Source organism: Balaenoptera physalus (genome assembly GCF_965194825.1).
Source record: "Balaenoptera physalus genome assembly, chromosome: 4".
NCBI lineage: Eukaryota > Metazoa > Chordata > Mammalia > Artiodactyla > Balaenopteridae > Balaenoptera > Balaenoptera physalus.
The window spans coordinates 60176020-60198869 of NC_138891.1; the positions used below are offsets into that span (position 1 = coordinate 60176020).

Below are 22850 nucleotides of genomic sequence, written 5' to 3' on the forward strand. Positions count from 1 at the left end.
TGTTTTGTCAGGGATAGCATTCTAAGATATTTTGATTACACTTTAAATATTTTAAAGTGCCTTGTTACTTATTGATGATTATTTTAAATTATAGTTAAGAGTTTCAAGTGTAAATATATACCAGGCTTTGTGAATGAACAAATTAAGGGACCATTTTATGATAGCTTGGGCTTCCATGTTTGTATATGTATGGGGAGAAGAAAAAGAAATGTCAGAGTATTCTAAGAAATACAGGTTCTGGGCCAGATGAGTATGAATAGGAAAAGAGACCAAATCCCCAAAGGTTGGACTAACAAGAAAGACAGAAGTTATGGAGACTTAGTCATAATGCCGCCCCCCTCCCGCCCTCCACCCATGCCATGTGCAGGAAAATGTTGCCATTGTTATTTGGTGTCTCCTGACTCTCAAACATTTTGGCAAAGACCTAACCCTGCCATTTTCCATCTCTTGAGTATATAGGGACCTACCATTATTCTGGTGAATTGAAAAATGTTGACTGTGTCCTGTATCAAGTGCATCAATTTTTATAGAGATCTGGCCATTAGAAACCCCTTATCCCTAGAATCTAGGGTTTGGGGATTAGAACATGTTTTCTGTTCACTACAGTCCAAATACACTTTATTTGGGTATCAAGTTTTTAGCTTATTTAATCTGCTGCCTGAAAGATATTAGCAATAAGAGTAGGTTCCAGAGCTGTATTTTTTCTTAAAGTGTGTGAACAGTGTGTGCAGCCAGACAAAGCTGATGCTGATGTTTGTGGTGGATGTAAAGTGGGGGTGGGGAGCAGTGTAAGCACTGATTTTTAGATAGAAAAAAACCTTTTTATTATAATGAGGAGTAGAATTTCCCAGTGATTTGGAGCTCTAATTTGCACTTATCCACTGTATAAATTATACAGAAATGATAAAGATTAATGAAACATTTCAAACTGAAAATTGTTTGTGAAGGACTAGAAAATGTCAGTGAAAGTATAAATATGACTAATCTCTGATGGAAAGATGTTTTACTCTAATATTCATGAATTTGGTAATTCTCAGTTTATGAAAATAGTCCTTACAAATGGCAAGGGTATAACAGAGATGGATTTGCTGGGAACGTAGCTATGACAGTGCTGACCAAAATGATTGCTGAAAGTAGATGTATGGATGAACTACTAGAAATAGAGAAACTGGCCAGGAAGTCATTGTTGTAGCGTGATCAGATAGATAATCACAGCTTGAGCTAGATGGCAGCTCTTAGTTTTTAGTTTTGGGAGGACAAAGAAGAACAAAAAATGTCTTCAGAATTGCAAGGCAAGAGCTACTATAGCACTCTTTTTTAAATTTTCTGGCAGCCACTATATTTCTTTTATAAGTTTATTTTCGGCTGCATTGGGTCTTCGTTGCTGCACGCGGGCTTTCTCTGGTTGCAGCGAGCGGGGGCTGCTCTTCCTTGTGGTGCACGGGCTTCTCATTGCGGTGGCTTCTCTTGTTGTGGAGCACAGACTCTAGGCACACGGGCTCAGTAGTTGTGGTGCACAGGCTTAGCTGCTCTGTCATGTGGGATCTTGCCAGACCAGGGATCGAACCCACGTCCCCTGCATTGGCAGGTGGATTCTTAACCGCTGCGCCACCAGGGAAGCTCCAACTATAGCACTCTTGAAAGGAAAGTATCTTGAGTTTTAGACCTCACATGAAGGTATATGCATTGAAATTTCCCATAACACACAATTAAGTCGATCACAGGCATTTCTCGCTGGAGAGAGATCAAGGCCAAATTACAGAATCATAAAATTCAGTAGCAAATGTGGGAGGAGGGTGCTGAGAGACTAGATACATGACTTATATACATTCTGTGATGGGTGATCCTACATTATTAAAGAAAATAAAATGTTTTTATTTTCAGCCTCATCGGTTATCTTCTCTTCTGTAAGACGTTCTGTATTGAGTTCCAAAGATTTTCTGGGGTGGTAGTGCTGATCTGTTTGCTTTTTGGTTTTTCCACCGTCAGTTTCTTAGTCTTTGGTTTGCTAATTTGCTTAAAATAATATCTGACACATAGTGTTTAAATATTTTGGGAGGTAGATGAGGTAAACAGATGTATTCGTTTTTGCCATGTTTTAACCAAGTACTGCAAGTGTGTGTATTTAATTAGTTTATAGTGTACATTATGGAGTGTAGTATGATAAAGACGTTTCTGAAAAGTTTTTGCTGAGTACCAAGTGGTTCAGAGTGTGTAAGCATTTGGCTAAGGTTGAGAACGTTGCTTTTCTGATTGACAGTAGTACAGTGTCATTTAATGTTATTTGTAATCATGAAAGAGAGGTTAAGTAACTGCCAAGGTCAAACAGCTCATGAATGATGGAGATGGAAATCAACCCCAGATTAGCCTATTCCAAGCTCTGGGTTATTATCAGTACTCCATGTTGTTTTTGTAGCTCTAATATAGTGGTGTAGAGTTAATTTAACATTTAATTGAATATTTATTTCCTTTTAATTTCTTTATAGGGATTTATCAAAGATGTTCATGAAGACTCCCTCACAGTTGTTTTTGAGAACAAGTAAGTTATTTTTTTATTGATAGAGATCCTAATTTTGAAGATTGGTAGTGCCAAACTGTTTGCTTTTGGCTGTTTCTATTGCCAGTGGAAAATGAGTGTGCTTTTGGGTGGGGGTCATTGGTTTGATTATCTTTTTGAGTTCAAATAATTTTAGTTTTTGATGACTTCACCTGGTTTTCTGCTCACAATTCACTTGGCACTTTTTCCATGACCCCTTTCTTTGTCAAATCACATGTGGATGTGAATCAGTAAGTAGTTTTTGCAAAAATAGACGGCACGAATGGGATTATAATATGCTTGCTTCTTAAAAACGCAGAATTTTGAAATCATGTTGTAGATAAGTATTAGGCTGTCTTTAATTGCTTGATTATTCATAAGGAATAATAAAAAGTTGTATAGATATTGTAAAGGTTAGGTAAGTTGTGCTAAAAACGTTAAAGACGGTGTTCTGGGCTTGGTTAGGAAGGGTTATAAAGGAACACTGTATAATTGAAGGTCAGAAAAGAAAGTGGTCAACTTTCACTTTTAAGCTGCTTCTGTAACTGCCTGAATAGATATCGGCCCAACAGCTGTTTCTTGTAGAAACAAGTGTTGAGATGATTTCTGTCTTTGAGCAGCTGCCATTTAGACAGTAAAGATGAAAGGAAGCACTCAAATGTCTTTTACTTGTCTCTTTTTTTGCCCAGCGTTGGCGCAGGGGAGCCATAGGAGCATTTTACGTGCTGGTGTACCTCCCAGGCATGTGGATGACCTATTAGAACTTAAAGTAGGAAAGCATTTTAGCTTTATCAACTTAGTTATAAAATACAGCCCACAAAAAATTAAGCAACAGCTCAAGTAGTAGTTTTAATACATTCGTATTTGCTACAAAGATTAAAAGTAAGTTTTTTCTAGGTTTTAATTACAATGTTTGTGTTCATTGTAGAAAAGAAATTCTATCTGTGTAAGAAAATTTTTCATAATTTAGCTATTCAGAATAATTGAGTAGTTTTCTATATTTCTGTGAACATGTACACTAAGAAATTATGCAGCTTATATTTTATAATCTCTAAAATTGTGTTCCTTAATAAGTCATTTAGTGGTAAAAGTGTTTGTAATAAGTTGATCCCACTATAGCAGTTTGTTACTCTGAACTTACCCTATTTCATTTGCAGAATAATGTATGTACTGTTACCTTAGGATGAGTAATTTGGAAGCAATATATAATTGTCAATGATGTTAACTATTTATAAACTTCATCAAGAGCCATGCAAAATCTGTTCTACCTCAACTGACTACTTGGAAAAAGATTTAATACAGAGGTTGTTTTTCTTTGGGGAACGCTAAATGATTGATTTGAAAAGCATACAGCACTAAGCATAGACTACATAGCTTCTGTATTAGGGGCTATTAGAATAATATATTTTAAAGTTGTTAATTCCTTTTCTAATCCTTCAGTTGGCAACCGGAACGCCAGGTTCCATTTAATGAAGTTAGATTACCACCACCACCTGATATAAAAAAAGAAATTAGTGAAGGAGATGAAGTAGAGGTATGTATTTATAAGTTTATTTTCTTGTGTGCATATTTTTTTGTTTTAAATAAATATTCTTGTTGGAAAATCTGTTTAGCTGATAGAGAATAAATCTAATACCTTTTCTCCATTCTTTCTATTGGTAATGGCTGTGTAATGTAGCAATGCTTGAGTTTTGGAGCCAGAACTGGGATTAATGTCTCAATGCTACCATTTTTAGGTTTGTAGCCTTGGTCAAGTTTTTTTGTTTTTAATGACTAAAGTGAAAATAATTTGAGAATTAAAGATGATAGTGCATTTGAGTTGTTTTGCACAGAATCTGGCGGAGAGAACGTTGGTCATTATTTCCTTTTTTTTTTGCCATTTTGTCTTGTGCTTTTTCCTCAGTATCTTTGTACAGTATTAGTAGCTGTCCTTTATTGTAGTGATCATTAATATAGTTCCTGTGTAACAATATGAAATATAATTAGCATACTGCCTTTTTGAATGTTCTAGAAATATTCAGAAAAATTTAAAAGGAAGAAAACAAAATCACTGCCCAGAGATAAAAACCACATTTCATGGTTTGCATATTCCCAGGCTCTTCCTTTTTTCTCTTTTAAAAAATAAAAATTGTACTGCTTCTTTGTATCTTGCTTTTTTCACACTTAGTAGATCTTGAATGTCACTTAGTAGATCTTGAATGTCTGTCTTTATATTTATTTTTGATTAACATGCCTGCTGTTATGTAAAAAGAAACTTGGAAATAATTGTCAAATAGAAGCATAATGAGTTTGTTGGAGATAGAAAATTTGATTTTCGATTTTTAAGAAATTGATACCTCCAAGGAGCTCAAATATGCTAAATGTATTTCTCACAAGGAGTTGCCTTGATAGTGTTGAAAGATTTTCAAATCTCATTTGTACCTAATTTATGTAGGCTGGGGTAGGAGAACTGGGAACACGGGTCGATCTTTAATGATGAAACAGCTATCTAAATAAATGTTTTTATAAACACTTAACAGTACGTACTTCGTGCCATACACTGTTCTGAGTGCTTTGCAGATGAACTCAGTTACTTGCCACTTTTATTCTTCATAATTTTTTTAATGGTAAATTTTCTTTTGAGTTAATTGTAGATGTTAGGCTAGAAAGTCAAATTGTAGGGCTTTAACCCCTAACAGCTTGAACTCACATTCTAAAATTCTGCCTAGATTTTAATTCTTGCTCTAGGTAATTAGAGCAAGCATCCTTCTGCTTTTGCTAAATCAAAGCATGTTATAACTTAATTGTGTCAGGGTGCCACATGTGTGGCAGTCATTTCTGTGAGTAGTGCTTTTCATATTTTAAAAATTGTTGTTCAGACAGTTATTGTTAATGTAAAGGCTCAGTTTAAAGGAAAAACTTGGTGGAGTGCTGAGGGTGTTGTTACAGTGTGCTTTCCTCAGTCTCAATCTGGGAAGATCCTGTCCAGTTCCTGGACCATCTTTATGGCTTGCCTCCCCAGTTGTATACAAAACTTTATTGAATGATTTGGAAATTGATGATTACAGAGTGTTTTATTTCACTTTCTGTTTTATGGTTCAGTCTTGGTGAAATTTGTTCCTTAAAATTAATGAGAATCATGGTCTGGAATTAAGATATTACTGTTACTTTGTAATTTTTTTGTGCTTTTGAAATTTTTGAAAATTCATATAGGGAAGAAGTTTAAAATTAATCTTGCCACCTGTGGATTTATTGTTCTTTTTTGTTTTGTTTTTTTGCCAGCGTTAGGAATTTATTCTTATGACATAGAATGAATGCTTAGGAATTATGGTTGTTAGTACTTTATATTTTGTGTCAAATAACTTTATGTAAGCTCCCCCCCCTAAATTCAAAGTAACAAAACTTAATATAAAAAGTGAAATGATACAGAGTTACATAAAGTAAAAAGTGAACCTTTCCTCTTAGTGTAGGTATGTAGGTGTGCTTATCTGCCCACCCCAGCTTAAATCTTATTTAAGAGATGTCTCTTTAGATTTTTTTTTCTTTGAATTTATAAAGAATATGTGTGCTTTTTTAAGTTACAAAAATTGGGAATACATTCTATTTGTGATTTTTATAGTCAGTTAATTAAGATTCTGTAGACATTTTCAAGTCTGCACATACAGATTTAACCTCATTTTTTCTCACCACCCCATGATATTCCTTAGTATAGGTATATCATAATTAGAAGTCGTTGAAATTATTGACAGTTGTTTTTTGCTTTTATCCCCTCCAATAAAAAGCAAGAGTTAATGTCCTTATGTAAATCATTTTCTGTTAGTATAAATCTTGGTGGTTCAATTGCTGAATCAAAGGCATGTATATTGAAAATTTTGATAATACCAAACTATACCATTTTGTCCTCCAAAAATGCTTTTTGAATGACCACTTCATAATTTTGCTAATACATTAAGGTGTTTGTTTCCTCATAGATTGACTGGCTGGATTATTATTAATCTCATCTGTAAGTTTTCATAAACGTGATAGAAGGAAGCTTTTGTCTTTATCTTCTGAACCTTGATTACTAGTGATATGGAGTGTCTTTTAAATTAGTTTATTGGCTGTTAGCCCCTTGTTCTGTTTATTATCTATTTTATTTTTTGCCCATGTAGTTTTCGATGTTGGAAATGTGTACATTTTATGGGTAAGTTTCTGTTATATATTGTGTTTTCTCCCAGGCATTCTTTAAAAAGCTGTACTTTAGTGCTTTTGCCATTAAGAGTTTATATTTTTACTTATTCAGATCTGCCAATTTTCCCAGATTCAGATCTATCAGTTTTCCCAGTGTGGCCTCCAAGATAACCCATTTTAGTACTTCTACAGAGATGCACCCCCCCCCTTTTTTTTTTAAAGAGTATTTAGGTTTTTAATATAACTTGATTCTTTTTAGGGTAATTTATTGCATAGTATATTGATTTTTTTTTTAATTAAGTCATTGGCTACTGTTCTCTTTGTGCTGCTAGTCGTAAATACTATAATAGCAGTGATAACAGCTGACACTAACCCATATAAATATAACTAACTGGCTTTTTAAACACATTCTATCAGTTTGACATAATAGTCTCTTGAGGGCCTCTTCTAAACTCTATGAATACTTTAATTAGCCTTTCCAAGGTTCATGTAGCCTGAAGGTTAGAAAGTTGAATAACCAGTGTAAGTTTTTGTCCTGAATGTTAATTCTTTCTAATATGTCATGCTGTATTGCAGGGTGTTGTCAGTTTTGTGCCACATTCCCAACTCTTGTTCTTTTGCAGCTCTAGGAACCCTTCCTCTTTGAAGAATGGAAAGGTGACTATGATTTGGCCATTAGTAATTGATTTAGAACAGAAATGATCCAGAAGGGAGCTTTTCATTAAGCTGTCCAGGCATTTATCTAAAGTTCAGCCATACAACAGAAGACCTAAATAGACATTTTTCCAGAAGACATACAGATGGCCAACATACAGATGTTCAACATGGCTAATTATTAGAGAAATGCAAATCAAGACTACAATGAGATATCACCTCACACCAGTCAGAATGGCCATCATCAAAGTCTACAAATAATAAATGCTAGAGAGGATGTGGAGAAAAGGAACCCTCCTACACTATTGGTGGGAATGTAAATTGGTGCAGCCACTATGGAAAACAGTATAGAGACTCCTTTAAAAACTAAAAGTAGAATTACCATATGATCCAACAATCCCACTCCTGGGCATATATCTGGAGAAAACTGATTTGAAAAGATATAGGCACCCCAGTGTTCACAGCAGCACTATTTACAATAGCCAAGACGTGGAAGCAACCTAAATGTCCATTGGCAGATGAGTGGATAAAGAAGATATGGTGTGTATACACACACACACACACACACACACACGCACGCACGTACGTACGTATATATACACACACAATGGGATACTACTCAGCCATAAAAAAGAATGAAAGAATGCTATTTGCAGCAACATGGATGGAGCTAGAGATTATCATACTGAGTGAAGTAAGCCAAAGACAAATAATTTATGATGACTTATTTTTTTTAAATTTTAATTTTTTAAGTATTTTGGCTGCGCCATGCAGCATGTGGGATCTTAGTTCCCCGACCAGGGATTGAACCCATGCCCTCTGAATTGGAAGTGCGGAGTCTTAACCACTGGACTGCCAGGAAGTCCCCGTATGATCTCACTTACATGTGGAATCTAACATATGACATAAGTGAACTTATATACTAAACAGACTCACAGACATACAAAGCAAAGTTGGATTACCAAAGGGGAAGGGGTGGGGGATAAATTAGGAATTTGGGATTAACAGATACACACTACTGTATATAAAATAAACAACAGAGACTTACTGTATAGCACAGAGAACTATATTCAATGTTTTGTAATAGCCTATAATGGAAAAGAATCTGAAAAAGAATATATATACACGTATATATATATACAGACATAGATATACACATATATATATATACAAAACTGAATCACTTTGCTGTACACCTGAAACTAACCCAATATTGTAAATCAACTATGCTTCTATTAAAAAATAATAATTAAAAAATTCAGCCATATGAACTTTCCATTCTTGTAGGTCAGGTATGGTTAAATATTGGCGATTTCACATGGCTTACTCTAAAATTTTATTACTTTACAAACATGTTTGGCTACTTCAGGCTTGCCCTTTCCAGCCAATTTATGAGACTTAGATGAAATTATAAAACATAAATTAGTGTCTGGTAGTGGCCTCAAGAAGACACTATATGGCTTATAATAGAAAGTTGGTTTTGAAAAGTTTAAGATTCAAAGGTTTATTTTTAAACCTAATTGGTGGCTTTGTGTTTGATATCTTAAAAAGTGGCATATATTTTTAAATCTTTAAAGTATTTAATATAATTAATTTTTTTTGACAAGTGTCTGCTTAATAGTTGATTTTGTTAACAAAAGATTGCTAAGAAAATTGGTAATTTCCTGGTGGTCCAGTGGTTAAGACTCTGTGCTTTCACTGCTGAGAGCCTGGGTTCGATCTCTGGTCAGGGAAATAAGATCCCAGAAGCCGCGTGGCATGGCCAAAAAAAAAGATTGCTAAGAAAATAATGCTCAGATTGTAAAGTTGGAGATGATGGGAAAATGAAGAGTTCTTTAGATTCTCTTAAGCTGGATATATAGTATAATGTTCTGGGATATTGGAAGGGCAGTAGAAAGAGTTTTTCCCCAGTGATTTCACATGTGAGGGGCCTTATTTTTTATTTTAAGATGCCTACCTTATTCAGCAAGTTAATAACACACACAAACGTGTTACATAGGAAACCTGACATCTCAAGCTAATAGATAATTTTATAAGACTTCTTAAGTTTTTCCTCTTGGGTTTAACATATTTGATATATAAAAACTTTTTTTTTGAATTGTGAAGTTTTCTGGTTGAAATACAGATTGGCAAGTTTTTGTTCTTGTGATGTATGCCTTTTCTTCCATCTTTTATGGCAGATAGTCAGACATTATGGTTCTGCATCTTTATAATTTAGTTATAATCCTGGGATAGGTCCCTTGAGAGAAATTTGATAAAGGGATTAAGAATAATTTGATGTAGAACACTCCCTTACCTTACAATTTTTTTTTTTTTTTTAAATTTGGCCATGCCGCATGGCATGCGGGATCTTAGTTCCCTGACCAGGGATCAAACTCGAGCCCCCCCTGCAGTGGAAGTGCCGGGTCTTAAACCACTGGACTGCCAGGGAAGCCCCCTTACCTTACAATTTTTTTAATTTAGTATTTTACTTATATGACAAATACAATATACATGTATAATTTACATCTTACCTTTTAAAATGTTTCAGTTTGATTCTTGCAACCAGTCTGAAAATTTTAGCTGTCTGTAGTTAGTCAGTCTTTCTCATAATATGAAGTCAGCATTGTTAGTCTTAGTGCTTGGGAATGCTCATACATTAAAGAATAGGTGAACATATTCTTTATTACTTGTATCTTTTTCTTTTGGGGATTGGCCAGTTTCCAAGACTTATGAAACCCATTTGTTAAAGTATCAGCCACAGATACTAATGAGATAATACTGTTGTGTAAGTAGATAAATCACATTAGTGTTTTCTAGATGTTAAGCTTGCTTTCCTAATGTACATTTTCTGTTTCTTCATAGATTGTAATGAGATGAAATAGATATGAATAGTACTCAATAAACGTCTTTCATGTAGTTGTAAGACAGGTTATTATGATTAAGCATTCAGTTTAATGCTTAACATTATTTAGAATTAGGTAAAAACTGGTAGAAATTGTCTGCTGGTGTTCACATTATTTCTATTTGGTTATAACTTTGAAAGGCATTGTTGAACATTATTAACTTGAATGAAAAGCTGATAACATTAGGATCCAGACTGGAATTCCATTTAAGTCATAATTTGGTTGTGTGCTAGAATTTGGAGGCCAGTAAGGTTTGACTTGGGTTCATTTGGTAGAAGAATACTGAAATAGGCTTTTGGAATTTGATTCTTCCATGAAACTGTAGCCTTCTTCAATCTGGGTACTGTTGTGTTTTTAGGTCTCTCATGGGCACTCCTTAGTCTTTTTTTAAGCTCTTTCTTGGATTTGAAGAAACTTAGAATGTTAGAGAAATGAGGGCCATTGCCTTAGAGTGTGAATTGCTTTCTTGGAATAGTTTGGGGATTTAAGTGAATTGAAATCTGAAGGGAATTTCTGTGAGGTGCTTTTTACTCCAATGACGTAGTCATAAATAAATTCAGTAATCTACATCTCGGACATAGTACGCTAGGGCGTGGTTTTAACACTGGGTTATTAAAATGACTTTTTATTGTGTTGAGTACACTGTTCATTTTGTAAAGGATGTTATTTGACCCACAACACAAAAGTGGAGGCAAATTCATAGCATTTTGATTTGAGCCAGGAACTTAGATTAATTTGGCTTTATGAGAGAGGCTTTGTCTTTCAGGGATCCGTTATTAATGAAGTTTACAGAGATGGATGTAAGTATAAAATGGAATCCAGCATTTTAGTGTTCAGTGAGAACTAAAGCTGCAAGACAGTCCACAATGTTTTATTCTTTTTTGTAGGTAAACTTACGTAGAAAACCAGATTCCTAGACGGTTATTCTTTGGTGAAATAGAACAGGTAGTTTATTTTAAGACCCATTTTTCAGCATTCAAGCTTGAGGCACCCATCCACTGTAGATCAACAAGAGATATACCAGTCTGTTTAGCTGAACTGCCTTTCTAAGATAGTGCTTGGAAAGGGCACTTTCCTTGTTCTCAGGATTTTCTTTTTGGTTTTTAATTCTCAGTATACTAGGGAAAATAGTCAACATTTACCATTTGAGTCTAATGGGCCATTTTTATTGTTTTTTATATTTTTAAGTCATTTTACATATAAATTTACAGAAGTAAGAATAAAAGGATGGTGAAGATAAACATTATTAGATATTTTAATAAGCATTTAAACAAAGAAATCCAAGTTTTTATTTCATGTTTTCCTGGTTTTTGACAATACATATACCTAAAATGAGCAAAGTTTTCTGAATATTAACCTATTGCTCATCAGCTATCATGCGTAAGTCCAGAACATAGCCATCTTGTAAATACTGATATCAGATTTAAAGTCCATCTCTGATAAGCTCTAGTTTATCATTTCTTCTCTTTCATCTTACACACTTGAATTATCAGAATGCAATGGTTTAAGAATACAGTTGACCCTTGACCAACATGGGTTTGAACTGCATGGGTCCATGTATACTCGGATGCCCCCCATGCGGCTTGTGGAAGTCTTAGTTCGCTGACCAGAGATTGGACCTGGGCCCTCGGCAGTGACAGTGTGGAGTCTTGATCACGGGACCGCCAGGGAATTCCCACTCAGATTATTTTCAATAGAAAATACTACAGTACTGCATGATCAGTGGTTGGTTGAGTTCACAGATGTGGAACTGCGTATACAGAAGGCCGTCTGTGTAACACTCAGCTTTCAACTTCATGGAGGGTTGACTCCCCTAACCCCTTTGTTGTTCAAGGGTCGATTGTATTTTGGAACTTTTGACGGCTTCTAATTTTATCGAATAGAATATTATCATCTTTGCCCTATAATTACATCACTCATATTTAACCAGTTGGATTGACTAATGTGCATTTCTTCGTCATCTGTTTCTTTCTAGTCAAAGAAGATGGCAGAGTATTTTAGGATGTAGGAAAAATAAGGTTCCTGGATTCTGTCTTAGATTTATGTAAGGGTTCATTGGATGCTTAATAACAGTTGCAAGACAATGAGTTTTATTCTACTCTAAAAGTAAGAATTTCTTATTTTTTGGAAGATCTGTAAGAAAGGATAGAGTCAAGAAATAGTTAGATTTACTCATATAAGAAATGCAGAAGCTAAAATTGAGTTCACTGGAGCTTCATTGGTATATAGGCTTTTTTTCCCCTCATAGCTTTTCTCTAATCATGGTGTGCAGTAAAGTTGATCATGAAGTTTTGGCTTATTTATTTTTAGTTCCAGTATTCCACCACTTCGAAGATTACTCTCATCATCTTGATAGAAGCTTCAGGCTTTCCAAAACTGTTTGCCTATCAGTAGTTGTTTGCATTATTTCACAAATGGCTGTTAACATGTATTGATTGGTAGATTTCTCTGCCCACCTGTGTAGGGGCAACCTTAGTTTAATCAAGATTTTTGTGAGTGTTTCTTAGTCATCTCTTCCCAGCCTCCCCCACCCTTCTCATGTATTGAAAATATATCAAACAAACTGCTGTGTCATAAGAAATAAGTCTAATTCTCAATGGAAACTTTTCTAATGTATTATATTTTAAAATACCTGATAATTATAGAATACATAAGATACAGGGTTTTTTTTGCATAGGAGGTTTTGTAAGGTATGTACTCTGCTAGATGGACTAAATGTGTGTATAATTTTTTTGTTCAAAGACTTTTAGTACATTTAAGTTCCTCAGCAAGGGATTTAAATGTCATACCTTGAAGGAATTTTAAAATAGGAAGAAATTTTAAAAACTTTCTAAAAACAGTTCTTAATTTCAACATTTTATAAATACTGATAACAGATTTAAAATACATCTTATTAAGGTTCTAGCTTATCCTTACTTCTGATACTTGAATCATCAGAATGCCATGCTTGAAGATGAACAGTGTTGACAGAAACTGAAAGACCTATGTTTTACACTATGTAAAACTGTCTTGTAAGAAGCATTTCTTTAAAATAATACTTATTGGGACTTCCCTGGTGGCACAGTGGTTAAGAATCTGCCTGCCAATGCAGGGGACACAGGTTCGAGCTCTGGTCCAGGAAGATCCCACATGCTAGGGAGCAACTAAGCCCGTGTGCCACAACTACTGAGCCTGCGCTCTAGAGCCCGCGAGTCACAACTACTAAGCCTGCGCGCCTAGAGCCATGCTCCGCAGCAAGAGAAGCCACTGCAGTGAGAAGCCTGCGTACCACAATGAAGAGTAGCTCCTGCTCGCCACAACTGCAGAAAGCCTGTGCAGCAACGAAGACCCAATGCAGCCAAAAAAATAAAAATGAAAATAAATAAATAAATCTCTTTAAAAAAAAAAAATTTATGTTTAGTAAACCCTCTTGAATTTGGAATTCGATTTCCAAGGAGCCAAATTGCCCAAAGAGGGTTCAGTTTTATTTTTCAGTAGTAAAATTTAAGCGTATATAACTTTTATTAAATCATGTTTAGTACACCAATTTCATTTTGTTCACAATATTTTTTTTTAAATTAATTTATTTTTGGCTGTGTTGGGTCTTTGTTGCTGTGCACGGGCTTTCTCTAGTTGCGGTGAGCAGGGGCTGTTCTTTGTATTACTCTTAACAATAAAATTTTTGATTCTTGAATTTAATGGAAGTTGGCGCTTATAATAAGTCATTGTCTATAGTGTTGAAATCTTTTTGGATGAAGGAATAAGGGCATTTTTTTTCTTGCCAGGTGTATTCAAGAGCAAATGATCAAGAACCATGTGGATGGTGGTTGGCTAAAGTTCGAATGATGAAAGGAGAAGTAAGTGATGTTGAAACTTGCTTTGTGACTGATTTCCAAGGAAACACCTCCACTCTTGGTTCTGTAAATGTTACTCCAACTCTTAGTTGTTAAAAGCCTACTTCAGAAATAGTTAATCATGCCTTTCAAAAAGTCATGAGACCAGTAACTTATATTTGTGTTCTGGATTTGCAAACACCAAAACTGCTCTCCAGAGGTATAAATAACGCAGGCATGTGAGGACCACCATAGTTCATGCTTGTAAGAATGTATAATCTGGTTTAGGCAAATCAGATTGATGTAACTAAGCTGTGCTTAGTATTTGTGCCACAAGGGGGAGGGTCTACTGGTTAAACTGAGCAAGGTAATTAGAACTTCATTTAAAGCTCATTATTTTTGTTCAGATGGGATTTTTAAAATATTTTGATGTCTTTTAGTTTTATGTCATTGAATATGCTGCTTGTGATGCCACTTACAATGAAATAGTCACATTTGAACGACTTCGGCCCGTCAATCAAAATAAAACTGTCAAAAAAAATACCTTCTTTAAATGCACAGTGGATGTTCCTGAGGATTTGAGAGAGGCGTGAGTAATTTTGTTTACTGTTGAATTGATTTGTGAATCAAGAGGATTTTTCAGTGCTACAAAAAACTTTTTTCCCCGGACGCCCAGTCAAAAACTTTGATAGAAAATCTTTTTAACAAACAGAAGTTTTAATGGGTGGTGTCAAAATGAAATACTGAGTTTTCATTATAATTGCCCTCTAAATTTAACCTATTATTTAGGTCTTACCCATGAATTACTTTCTCCCTAGGTGTGCTAATGAAAATGCACATAAAGATTTTAAGAAAGCAGTAGGAGCATGCAGAATTTTTTACCATCCAGAAACCACACAGCTAATGATACTGGTAAGGTAACTCCATATTTTAAGGTAGATAATGAATATTGTACAGATTTTATAATTAAATATTTCAAAAGATAAAAGCTAACTTGTTTTATAGTGACTTTATTAAAATACAGTCTGGGAGAAATTTTTTTGCAGTTATAAAATTGTTAATTTGTAAATTTCTCCTGGAGTAAGGAGGAAAAATCAATATAATATTCTTTACATCATAAAATCCTTAATGTATGGGATCCTGGATTCTACCCACGCCCCCCAATCATAATTTGAAGAGTAGATCTAAGTAATATGGAAATTAAGAAAGCAAAGTAAGATTAACTTGTGGCGGGGGGCGGTGCATGTTAGGTGAGGAGAGAAGTATAGTAGACGAAAATCAAGGAAGGCCTAATGTGGAAGGTTGTGTTTGTATTAACCTTGAAAAAGGATTTAAGTTTTTGAGTGATTAACTTGTGTGTTTATAGTCTGCCAGTGAAGCAACTGTGAAGAGAGTAAATATTTTGAGTGACATGCATTTGCGAAGTATTCGTACGAAGTTGATGCTTATGTCCAGAAATGAAGAGGCCACTAAGCATTTAGAAGTAAGTGGGTTTACTTGTAAAAGGTTTTTTGCGTGTTCCATTTAGTTTCATGAGTATGTTGTTCAAGTTCCATGGCTGAAACTACTTGACTGTTAGGTAAGGCAACTTGGGACCTGTTTTATGGCTAATAACTGGAGTCATTGTATCCTTAGAAGAATTACTTTTTTCTATTACTTTTATCAAACATAGCCTTTTGTCAGCTAAATGCCTGTTGAGTTATTTGTTAGGACTTGGATGACAGATGCCAAAGAGCTTAAAAACTCACTAGGGATTTCCAGTAGAACTTTATTGCTGGTTTTTACTGTCCTGTATCAGTCACAATGCACTTCCTTAGTAACTGGTTCACTGTAACGACTCCTGGGTAAGAAGAGAGGAGGATACATGGCTTGTAGTTTTAAAAAAGAGCCTATCATTGCTTCTCTCCATCCTAAGGTATTCCTGTTTTCTCCTCTTCTTCGCTGCCACACTATTAGGAGATGTGTTCCCCCCACCCCCTCCCACACGCACTTGTGCACACACACACACTGTCTTAGAGAAATTAGGGTACGTTTATCTTTAGGATAAGTACACTAATGCCCTTATTAATTTAAAAGTTCCAAACAAGGGATATGTGAATGAGTTTTGAAACATGAATCATCTGAATTGGAGAGCTTCCTGTATCAGTAATTCTGGAAAATTGTTTTAGAATTACTGTTTTCTGTGACCATGATTAGATAGACAGGTCAACCTTTTTTCCCCTTCCATTATATGACCCCAAATGAATTTCCTTTATTCCTTTTTTTCTTAGTTCTTTTTCTTTTTTAAAAAAAATTATAGTGAAATAAACATAAGATTTACCATCCTAACCATTTTTAAGTGTGCAGTTGATAGTGTTGAGAAGTGTATTCACATTGTTGATCAACCTTCAGAACCTTTTCATCTTGCAAAAGTGAAACTCTGTGTCCATTAAACAACTTCACATTTCCCCTTCCTCCCAGCCCCAGGTCACCACCATTCTATTTTGTTTCTATAAATTTGAGTACTCTAGATACCTTTCGTAAGTGGAATCATGTAGTATTTGTCTTTTTGTGAGTGGCTTATTTCACTAAGCATAATGTTCTCAATGTTTGTCCATGTCATAGCATGTATCAGAATTTCCTTTTTAAGGCTGAATAATTCTGGTGGTACTCACATATCACATTTTGTTTTTCCATTCAGTGGACATGTGGGTTGCTTTCTCCTCTTGACTGTTGTGAATAATACTATGAACATAGGCGTACAAAAATTTTTTTTGATCTTTTATAATAAATTCTAATTTGCCTCTTTTACTAGTGCACAAAACAACTTGCAGCAGCTTTTCATGAGGAATTTGTTGTGAGAGAAGATTTGATGGGCCTGGCAATAGGAACACATGGTAGTAACATACAGCAAGCTAGAAAGGTTCCTGGAGTTACAGCTATTGAGCTAGATGAAGATACTGGAACATTTAGAATCTACGGCGAGGTAAGCTGTTTGTCCCCCACCTTGGGTAACTTTCCTATAACATGTTAACTGTTGTCTGGAATTTCAGTTTCCGAAGGATGTAACGCTTTAAATTAATCAGCCTGGCTGGCAATCGTTACATGTATATAGGGGGATTAAAGGTTGTGTTTAATGTGTACTCTTCTCAAAAGTTCCTTAATCAACTGCTTCTGAATTTTACTGTTTTATGTGCATTACAGATAATTTATTCAAATATTTTTTGAGTGCTTACTGTCGGGCGCTGGCAGTTATAAATAGCATATAATAGAAAAGCTTTTTTTTTTAAAATGAGGATTATTCTTTTTTTTTTTGTAAATTTACTTATTTATTTATTTATTTATTTTATTTTTGGCTGTGTTGGGTCTTTGTTTCTGTGCGAGGGCTTTCTCTAGTTGCGGCAAGCGGGGGCCACTCTTCATCGCGGTGCGCGGGCCTCTCACTACCGCGGCCTCTCTTGTTGCGGAGCACAGGCTCCAGACGTGCAGGCTTAGTAGTTGTGGCTCACGGGCCCAGCTGCTCTGTGGCATGTGGGATCCTCCCAGACCAGGGCTCGAACCCGTGTCCCCTGCATTGGCAGGCAGATTCTCAACCACTGCGCCACCAGGGAAGCCCTAGAATAGCTTTTGTAGAACTTGAATTTGAATAATATTTTGTCACTGGTTAATTGTGACATCTGTGTGGACAGGAAAATAATCTGAAAAATAAATCAGACTTTTCTTCATTGAGACCATCCTTCACATTAGAGTAAATGAGTTTTTTGGGGGTGATAATTTCAAGTCTTGACTTTTCATTTGAGTCATATAGTAAATCTTATTAGAGGCCTGATTTTTACTTCCGAAACCGTTAGAAGTGGGCCATATAACAAAGTAATTAAGATGAAAGGCTTTGGAGCCATACTGCCTGAATTGGAATTCTGTATCTACCACTTTGAGAGGGCTTGGAGAAAGTTACTCAGCTTCCCTGCATAATCTTCCGAATTGTAAAATGAGAATAATAATAGTGCTTACCTTACAGTTTATGAGGATTAAATACGGTTTTAAAATTTTTGCTGTGTATAATACAGTGAGCACACAATATACTTGACCTATGGTTATTAAAGGACAAACGTTAGAAGTGGAAGTTAACTGTTACTAGAACTATAAATTCCTTTTGGAGAAGACACCCCCCCCCATCTTCTAGTCTTTTAAAATCATAACCATTAGCGATTAGGAATTTTAATGATGTTATCAGTAGGTAATTATTTTTAAATGCATCTGCAGAAACAGCCTTTTAAATCATTTCTTATGTTGAGAATGAAAAAACAATGCAGATAGTACAGACAACATGAACAATTTTTTTTTTTTAACACTCACCTGGAGAATTCAGCATAGGAGTGTGGGCCAGATGTATTTAGGATTGGGTTAAAATTTGGCTAATGTAAGTAAATTAAACTCTCTTGTTAATTTTCTCAGGAGCTTAAAAGGGACCTTAGAGATGTCTAACATTTTGGTTGTAAAAGACTCTTTCCTAGCTGTTTAATGATTACTGTGACTTTTTTTGGAAAAGTACTTCATGCATTACTTGACTTGAAATGTCACTCTGGTGGTCTGAGCAGAATCTTGTACTAGAGTGTAATAATTCAGTTTTTCTTATTTTATTTTTTTTGTAGATTGTGGGTTTCTTCAAGGTTGAATTTCATGTTTGTTTCCCCTCTCTCCCAACCAGAGTGCTGATGCTGTAAAAAAGGCTAGAGGTTTTTTGGAATTTGTGGAGGATTTTATTCAGGTTCCTAGGAATCTTGTTGGTAAGTACTTCTACTAAATGTTAAATAAGTTAAATGTTATTGAATTACATACAGTGACTTAATTGAAAATTAGCATTTTCTGATATCTTAAAGTTATGTAGAGTATTTTTTTTATAACAGTTTGTCATAGTTTTTCTTAAGCCTTTTCATCCTTTGGCCTCTTTCTTAATATTTTCATTTGCTTGATGTCTTTATCATTCATATATCCATCAAAATTGTCATAGTACTTTTTGAGAAGGTATTTGTGGTAATTTTTTTTTGTTTAATGTAGAAGAAAAAGTAAGAGTGGACTAACAATAGGGTAATAAACTTCTACACAGTAGGCCTCAAGTAAGTAATAGTTGTTGCAAAGGCATAGACTAAAGTTTAAGAAGTCATAGGCAGGAGAGAAGGATGGTGATCATGATATGAGGGGAGGTTTCACTATTAAGTTTTTGACACTCAGTGAAAACTGCTGCGCCCATGGGTTATAAGTTAAGTGACAGTTTTTGAATTTGAAGGTGCAGTTAAATCAGCATTATAGTTTGGGATTAGTTGTTTAACAGCTTTGTTATTAATATCCTCTACATCTGTGCTGTCTGTCCTTTAAAATGCTGTTTGAGACATATGGGAGAAGCTTTGGTCACATGTTAAATACTTAGTGATTATCCTAAAAGTTCGGCATAAATAAAGCATCAACATGATGTAGCAAAATTTACTAGGGGAATGGTTTTTTATGATTTTTTTTTGTCATCTATTGAATCTCATTAGTTTTTTGACCTTAATGAAATAGTTAGAGCCCCTTGGGCTCCATTTATATATAGTTACGCCTATAGGAAGATTCTATACGTGTTTTACTTGTCAAATTCTGTAAAACATTAGTAGGTGAAAATTAAAAAAAAAAGAACACTTCCACTATTAAAAAAGATGTTTGTTTTGGCCAGTAACAAGTAGTGCACTTGGGATAATAGTGTACAACACAAGAATTTGGACAGTTTCATGGTGTTCAACTGTATAAAAATCTTTTCACTTCTGCCCAAACGTTTGGATGGGTATGATATACTACCCGTTAAGTAAGCTCCACTTAATCTGTTCTTAGAAACCACTGTTCACTGAACACGGAATTGCTGGAGATTATGAGTTGAGAGGTTAAAATTAAATATAAATCTCAGGAATTGTACATAATTTTAATAAATGTTAAGATACAAAAAGTTACCAAATGTTTATTGTTGCCTAATGAAATTGCCTTTGACAAGAAAGCTGCTTTTGAAAATGATCCCCTTTGTTGTTTATATAATACTCTATTATTGACAGCTATCAGTACTAACATTTTGGTTGCTGCTTTTACAGAACATAATTTAACTTAAGATTTCTTCACTTGTAAAAATGATTTGGAGGTGAGTGTGTCCAAGGGAGTCAGGGTTCTTTCCAGCCCAACAATTCTATAGAAGATAGCCTTGGTCTTGTAGAATTCGTGGTAGTGTTAATTTTAAGTAAAAATTCCTGATATTTCAGAAATAAGGAAATTGGATGTATTTGTAGCTCTCAGATTTTTCTCTTTATTCGTTTATCTGTGCAGTGATGTGAGTACCTGTCATGTCTCTTTTTTTCCTCCACCCTGGCTTGGTTGGCTTTGGTGATTTGGGTTATTTGTTTACTGTTTAGAAAATAAATATTAGCAACTATTATGCATTGGTGAAATACTCAGAAGTAAAGACTTCAGTTGGTTGGTGTGTATAATAGTAGTACTACATCTTCCTCCAAAATGTTTTCTGGGCGAAGCAGTGTTTTGAAAAATAGTACATTCTTAGTCCAAGTGAAAGAAAAAAAAGAGGACTGAGACGTAAATGGGAATGAGGACTACTTGGTAGGTAAGTTTCAGAGAGGATTCCCGCACATGTTCAGGTTCCAAGGGTTCTAGACTTGTTGACCATTCCCATCCTTCCCAAATCAAAAGTATTACATGAACATTGATTTGAAAATTAATTGAAACTTTTCACCTCTTGGAAGCCTTCCTTAATCACTTCTCTACTCTGTCCCTTCAGCATTTATGCTCAGTGCTCATTATGCTACAGGTCTGCTTCAGTTTGTCAATATGCTTTGGAATTTAAACTGTGGAAATGATCAGTTAAAATACTGACGGTCTCTGGTGGGACTAAATAAAACTTGCAGGTAGGTCCTTGCCACAGACCCCAGAAGGGTGATGGATATTCACTCAGCACTGGTATAGTTCACAAGAAGGAAGGGGTAAAGATCTGGGGGAGGGGGTATGATATATCAATCTGTTTTTTCGAAAAGATATTTGCTTATTTTTAGCAGGGTCAAGGATGGAGTTGCTGCTTGAGCTTCACTGTGTTAACATGAAGGTTGCTTTTATATGCTGCTGCTAGGGCTGCTCAGAGAAGACATACATCATGTGACTTCCCTGTCCTACTCCTTTGTTTTTTCTTTTTACCTGTTCAATTGCTGCTGCTTTTAAACTTAGGGTTATTGGGCAAGGAGGTTTGAAAATCCTATAATAGTGTCTGCTGTATTGACCGGCTTATTGTTGGCCATTGTTTCCTTATTTATCTCCTTCCCCCCTTATTTATTCTTTATTGGGAACTGTTCTCTCAAGCATGCAATAGGAGAAACTTATATTTTAACCTCTTACAACCAAAATTAATTTATTGTGGAAATAGATTGCTGATATAGTATGAAATTTTAATTAATTGAGGATTTGGACTTAACAAATAAGATGTTGCTGTTAACTTAGGATACATCTATTCCATCTACTGATAGTTACTTGAACATTTACTTCTGTTACCAGGTAACACTACCCAGTATTGCTTTGTTACTTTATGGGTGTATGTTAGCTTTATAACAAGTGAGTTCCTAAGGGGAAGAGCATCTTCGTGTCCTCCTTTTAGTTTCTCCTCTAATTATTGGATACTCAATAACTGCTATGTGACAGACTTACAAGTTAAGTGTGGAGAAGGTAAATAATTTGAATTTTATGTCATTTTACAGTATTTCATATCTAGGAAGACAGCAGACTATATACATGTTGTATGTAGTTGTACAGTTCTGCAGTACTTTAAAAACTTACAGGTGTAAAATGTAATACTTGTTAAATGTCAACATTTTATTTTGGTGAAGAGAATATTCATTTTAAAAGAATCTTGAAGTCACAGGTGTCTTTTGAACAAATAGGAACTTGAAAATAAAAGCCAGATTGATGACTTTGTTAGTTGTTTGAATAATAATATATGTAATATGTCATAAATGTAAACAAATTGATGTGTTTAATGCCAAAATAAAAGTTTTCTTTTTGCCTTCATTTATATATCTAAGTTTTTGAAATAAATGGGTTGGACTTGATATTTTAAAAATAGAAAAATGATATAGAACATATTAAAAAATATTCAGACATTGAAAATGGCTTACATGTGAGTGGCACTGTCAATCTCAGTTAATAGTAGTTGCCTTAGGCGTACCGAAGAGAAGGAGGTTTCATACCAAGGATAAAGTTCCTCAGTGGTCTTTAGGGTGAGTTAATTGAGAGTAAGAAGATGAAGTTTTGCTTGGTTTTTATAATTTGATAGTAAGTCAAATTATTTGGGCTGGTGTTGAAATGATAAGCAGTGTTGGTTTTTAACTTACCATTATATATGTTTTCTCTTATTAAAGGAAAAGTAATTGGGAAGAATGGCAAAGTTATTCAAGAAATAGTAGACAAATCTGGTGTGGTTCGGGTGAGAATTGAAGGAGACAATGAAAATAAACTGCCTAGAGAAGATGTAAGTATTTAAAACATAATTTGCCTGTGTTGTGTGTCTCCCTCCCCCCCGCCCCCCATTCGTTTTCTGGTTGACTTACAGTACTATTTTTTATATTTTGAAAATTGTTTTAGGAAAGTTATATCCGGTGAACTGCTTATGCTCTGCAGCAGATTTTTCTTTTTTAAAAAGTTCTGTTCCTTATAATGTTGCTTAACACACTTAGAAAACAAGTCATCTTTCAGTTGTTGGCCTTGGGCTCTTGGTTGGTTTCTCAGTACGTCAGTAAAAAAGCCAATTTTTGGAAAAAA

At 34.9% G+C, this 22850-nt stretch overlaps 1 protein-coding gene across 11 annotated transcripts in view; it reads left to right on the forward strand.

Moving 5' to 3' along the window:
- FXR1 (FMR1 autosomal homolog 1) overlaps window positions 1-22850 on the forward strand; it is a 56694-nt gene that overhangs the window by 14200 nt on the left and 19644 nt on the right. For all 11 annotated transcript variants that reach the window (XM_082461392.1, XM_082461393.1, XM_082461396.1 and 8 more), the window contains 9 exons: window positions 2487-2539; window positions 3977-4070; window positions 13989-14060; window positions 14477-14625; window positions 14855-14948; window positions 15403-15519; window positions 16831-17001; window positions 18724-18802; window positions 22451-22560. In XM_082461392.1, coding sequence (XP_082317518.1) covers window positions 2487-2539; window positions 3977-4070; window positions 13989-14060; window positions 14477-14625; window positions 14855-14948; window positions 15403-15519; window positions 16831-17001; window positions 18724-18802; window positions 22451-22560 — 939 coding nt within the window. The remainder of the gene's footprint in view (window positions 1-2486; window positions 2540-3976; window positions 4071-13988; window positions 14061-14476; window positions 14626-14854; window positions 14949-15402; window positions 15520-16830; window positions 17002-18723; window positions 18803-22450; window positions 22561-22850) is intronic.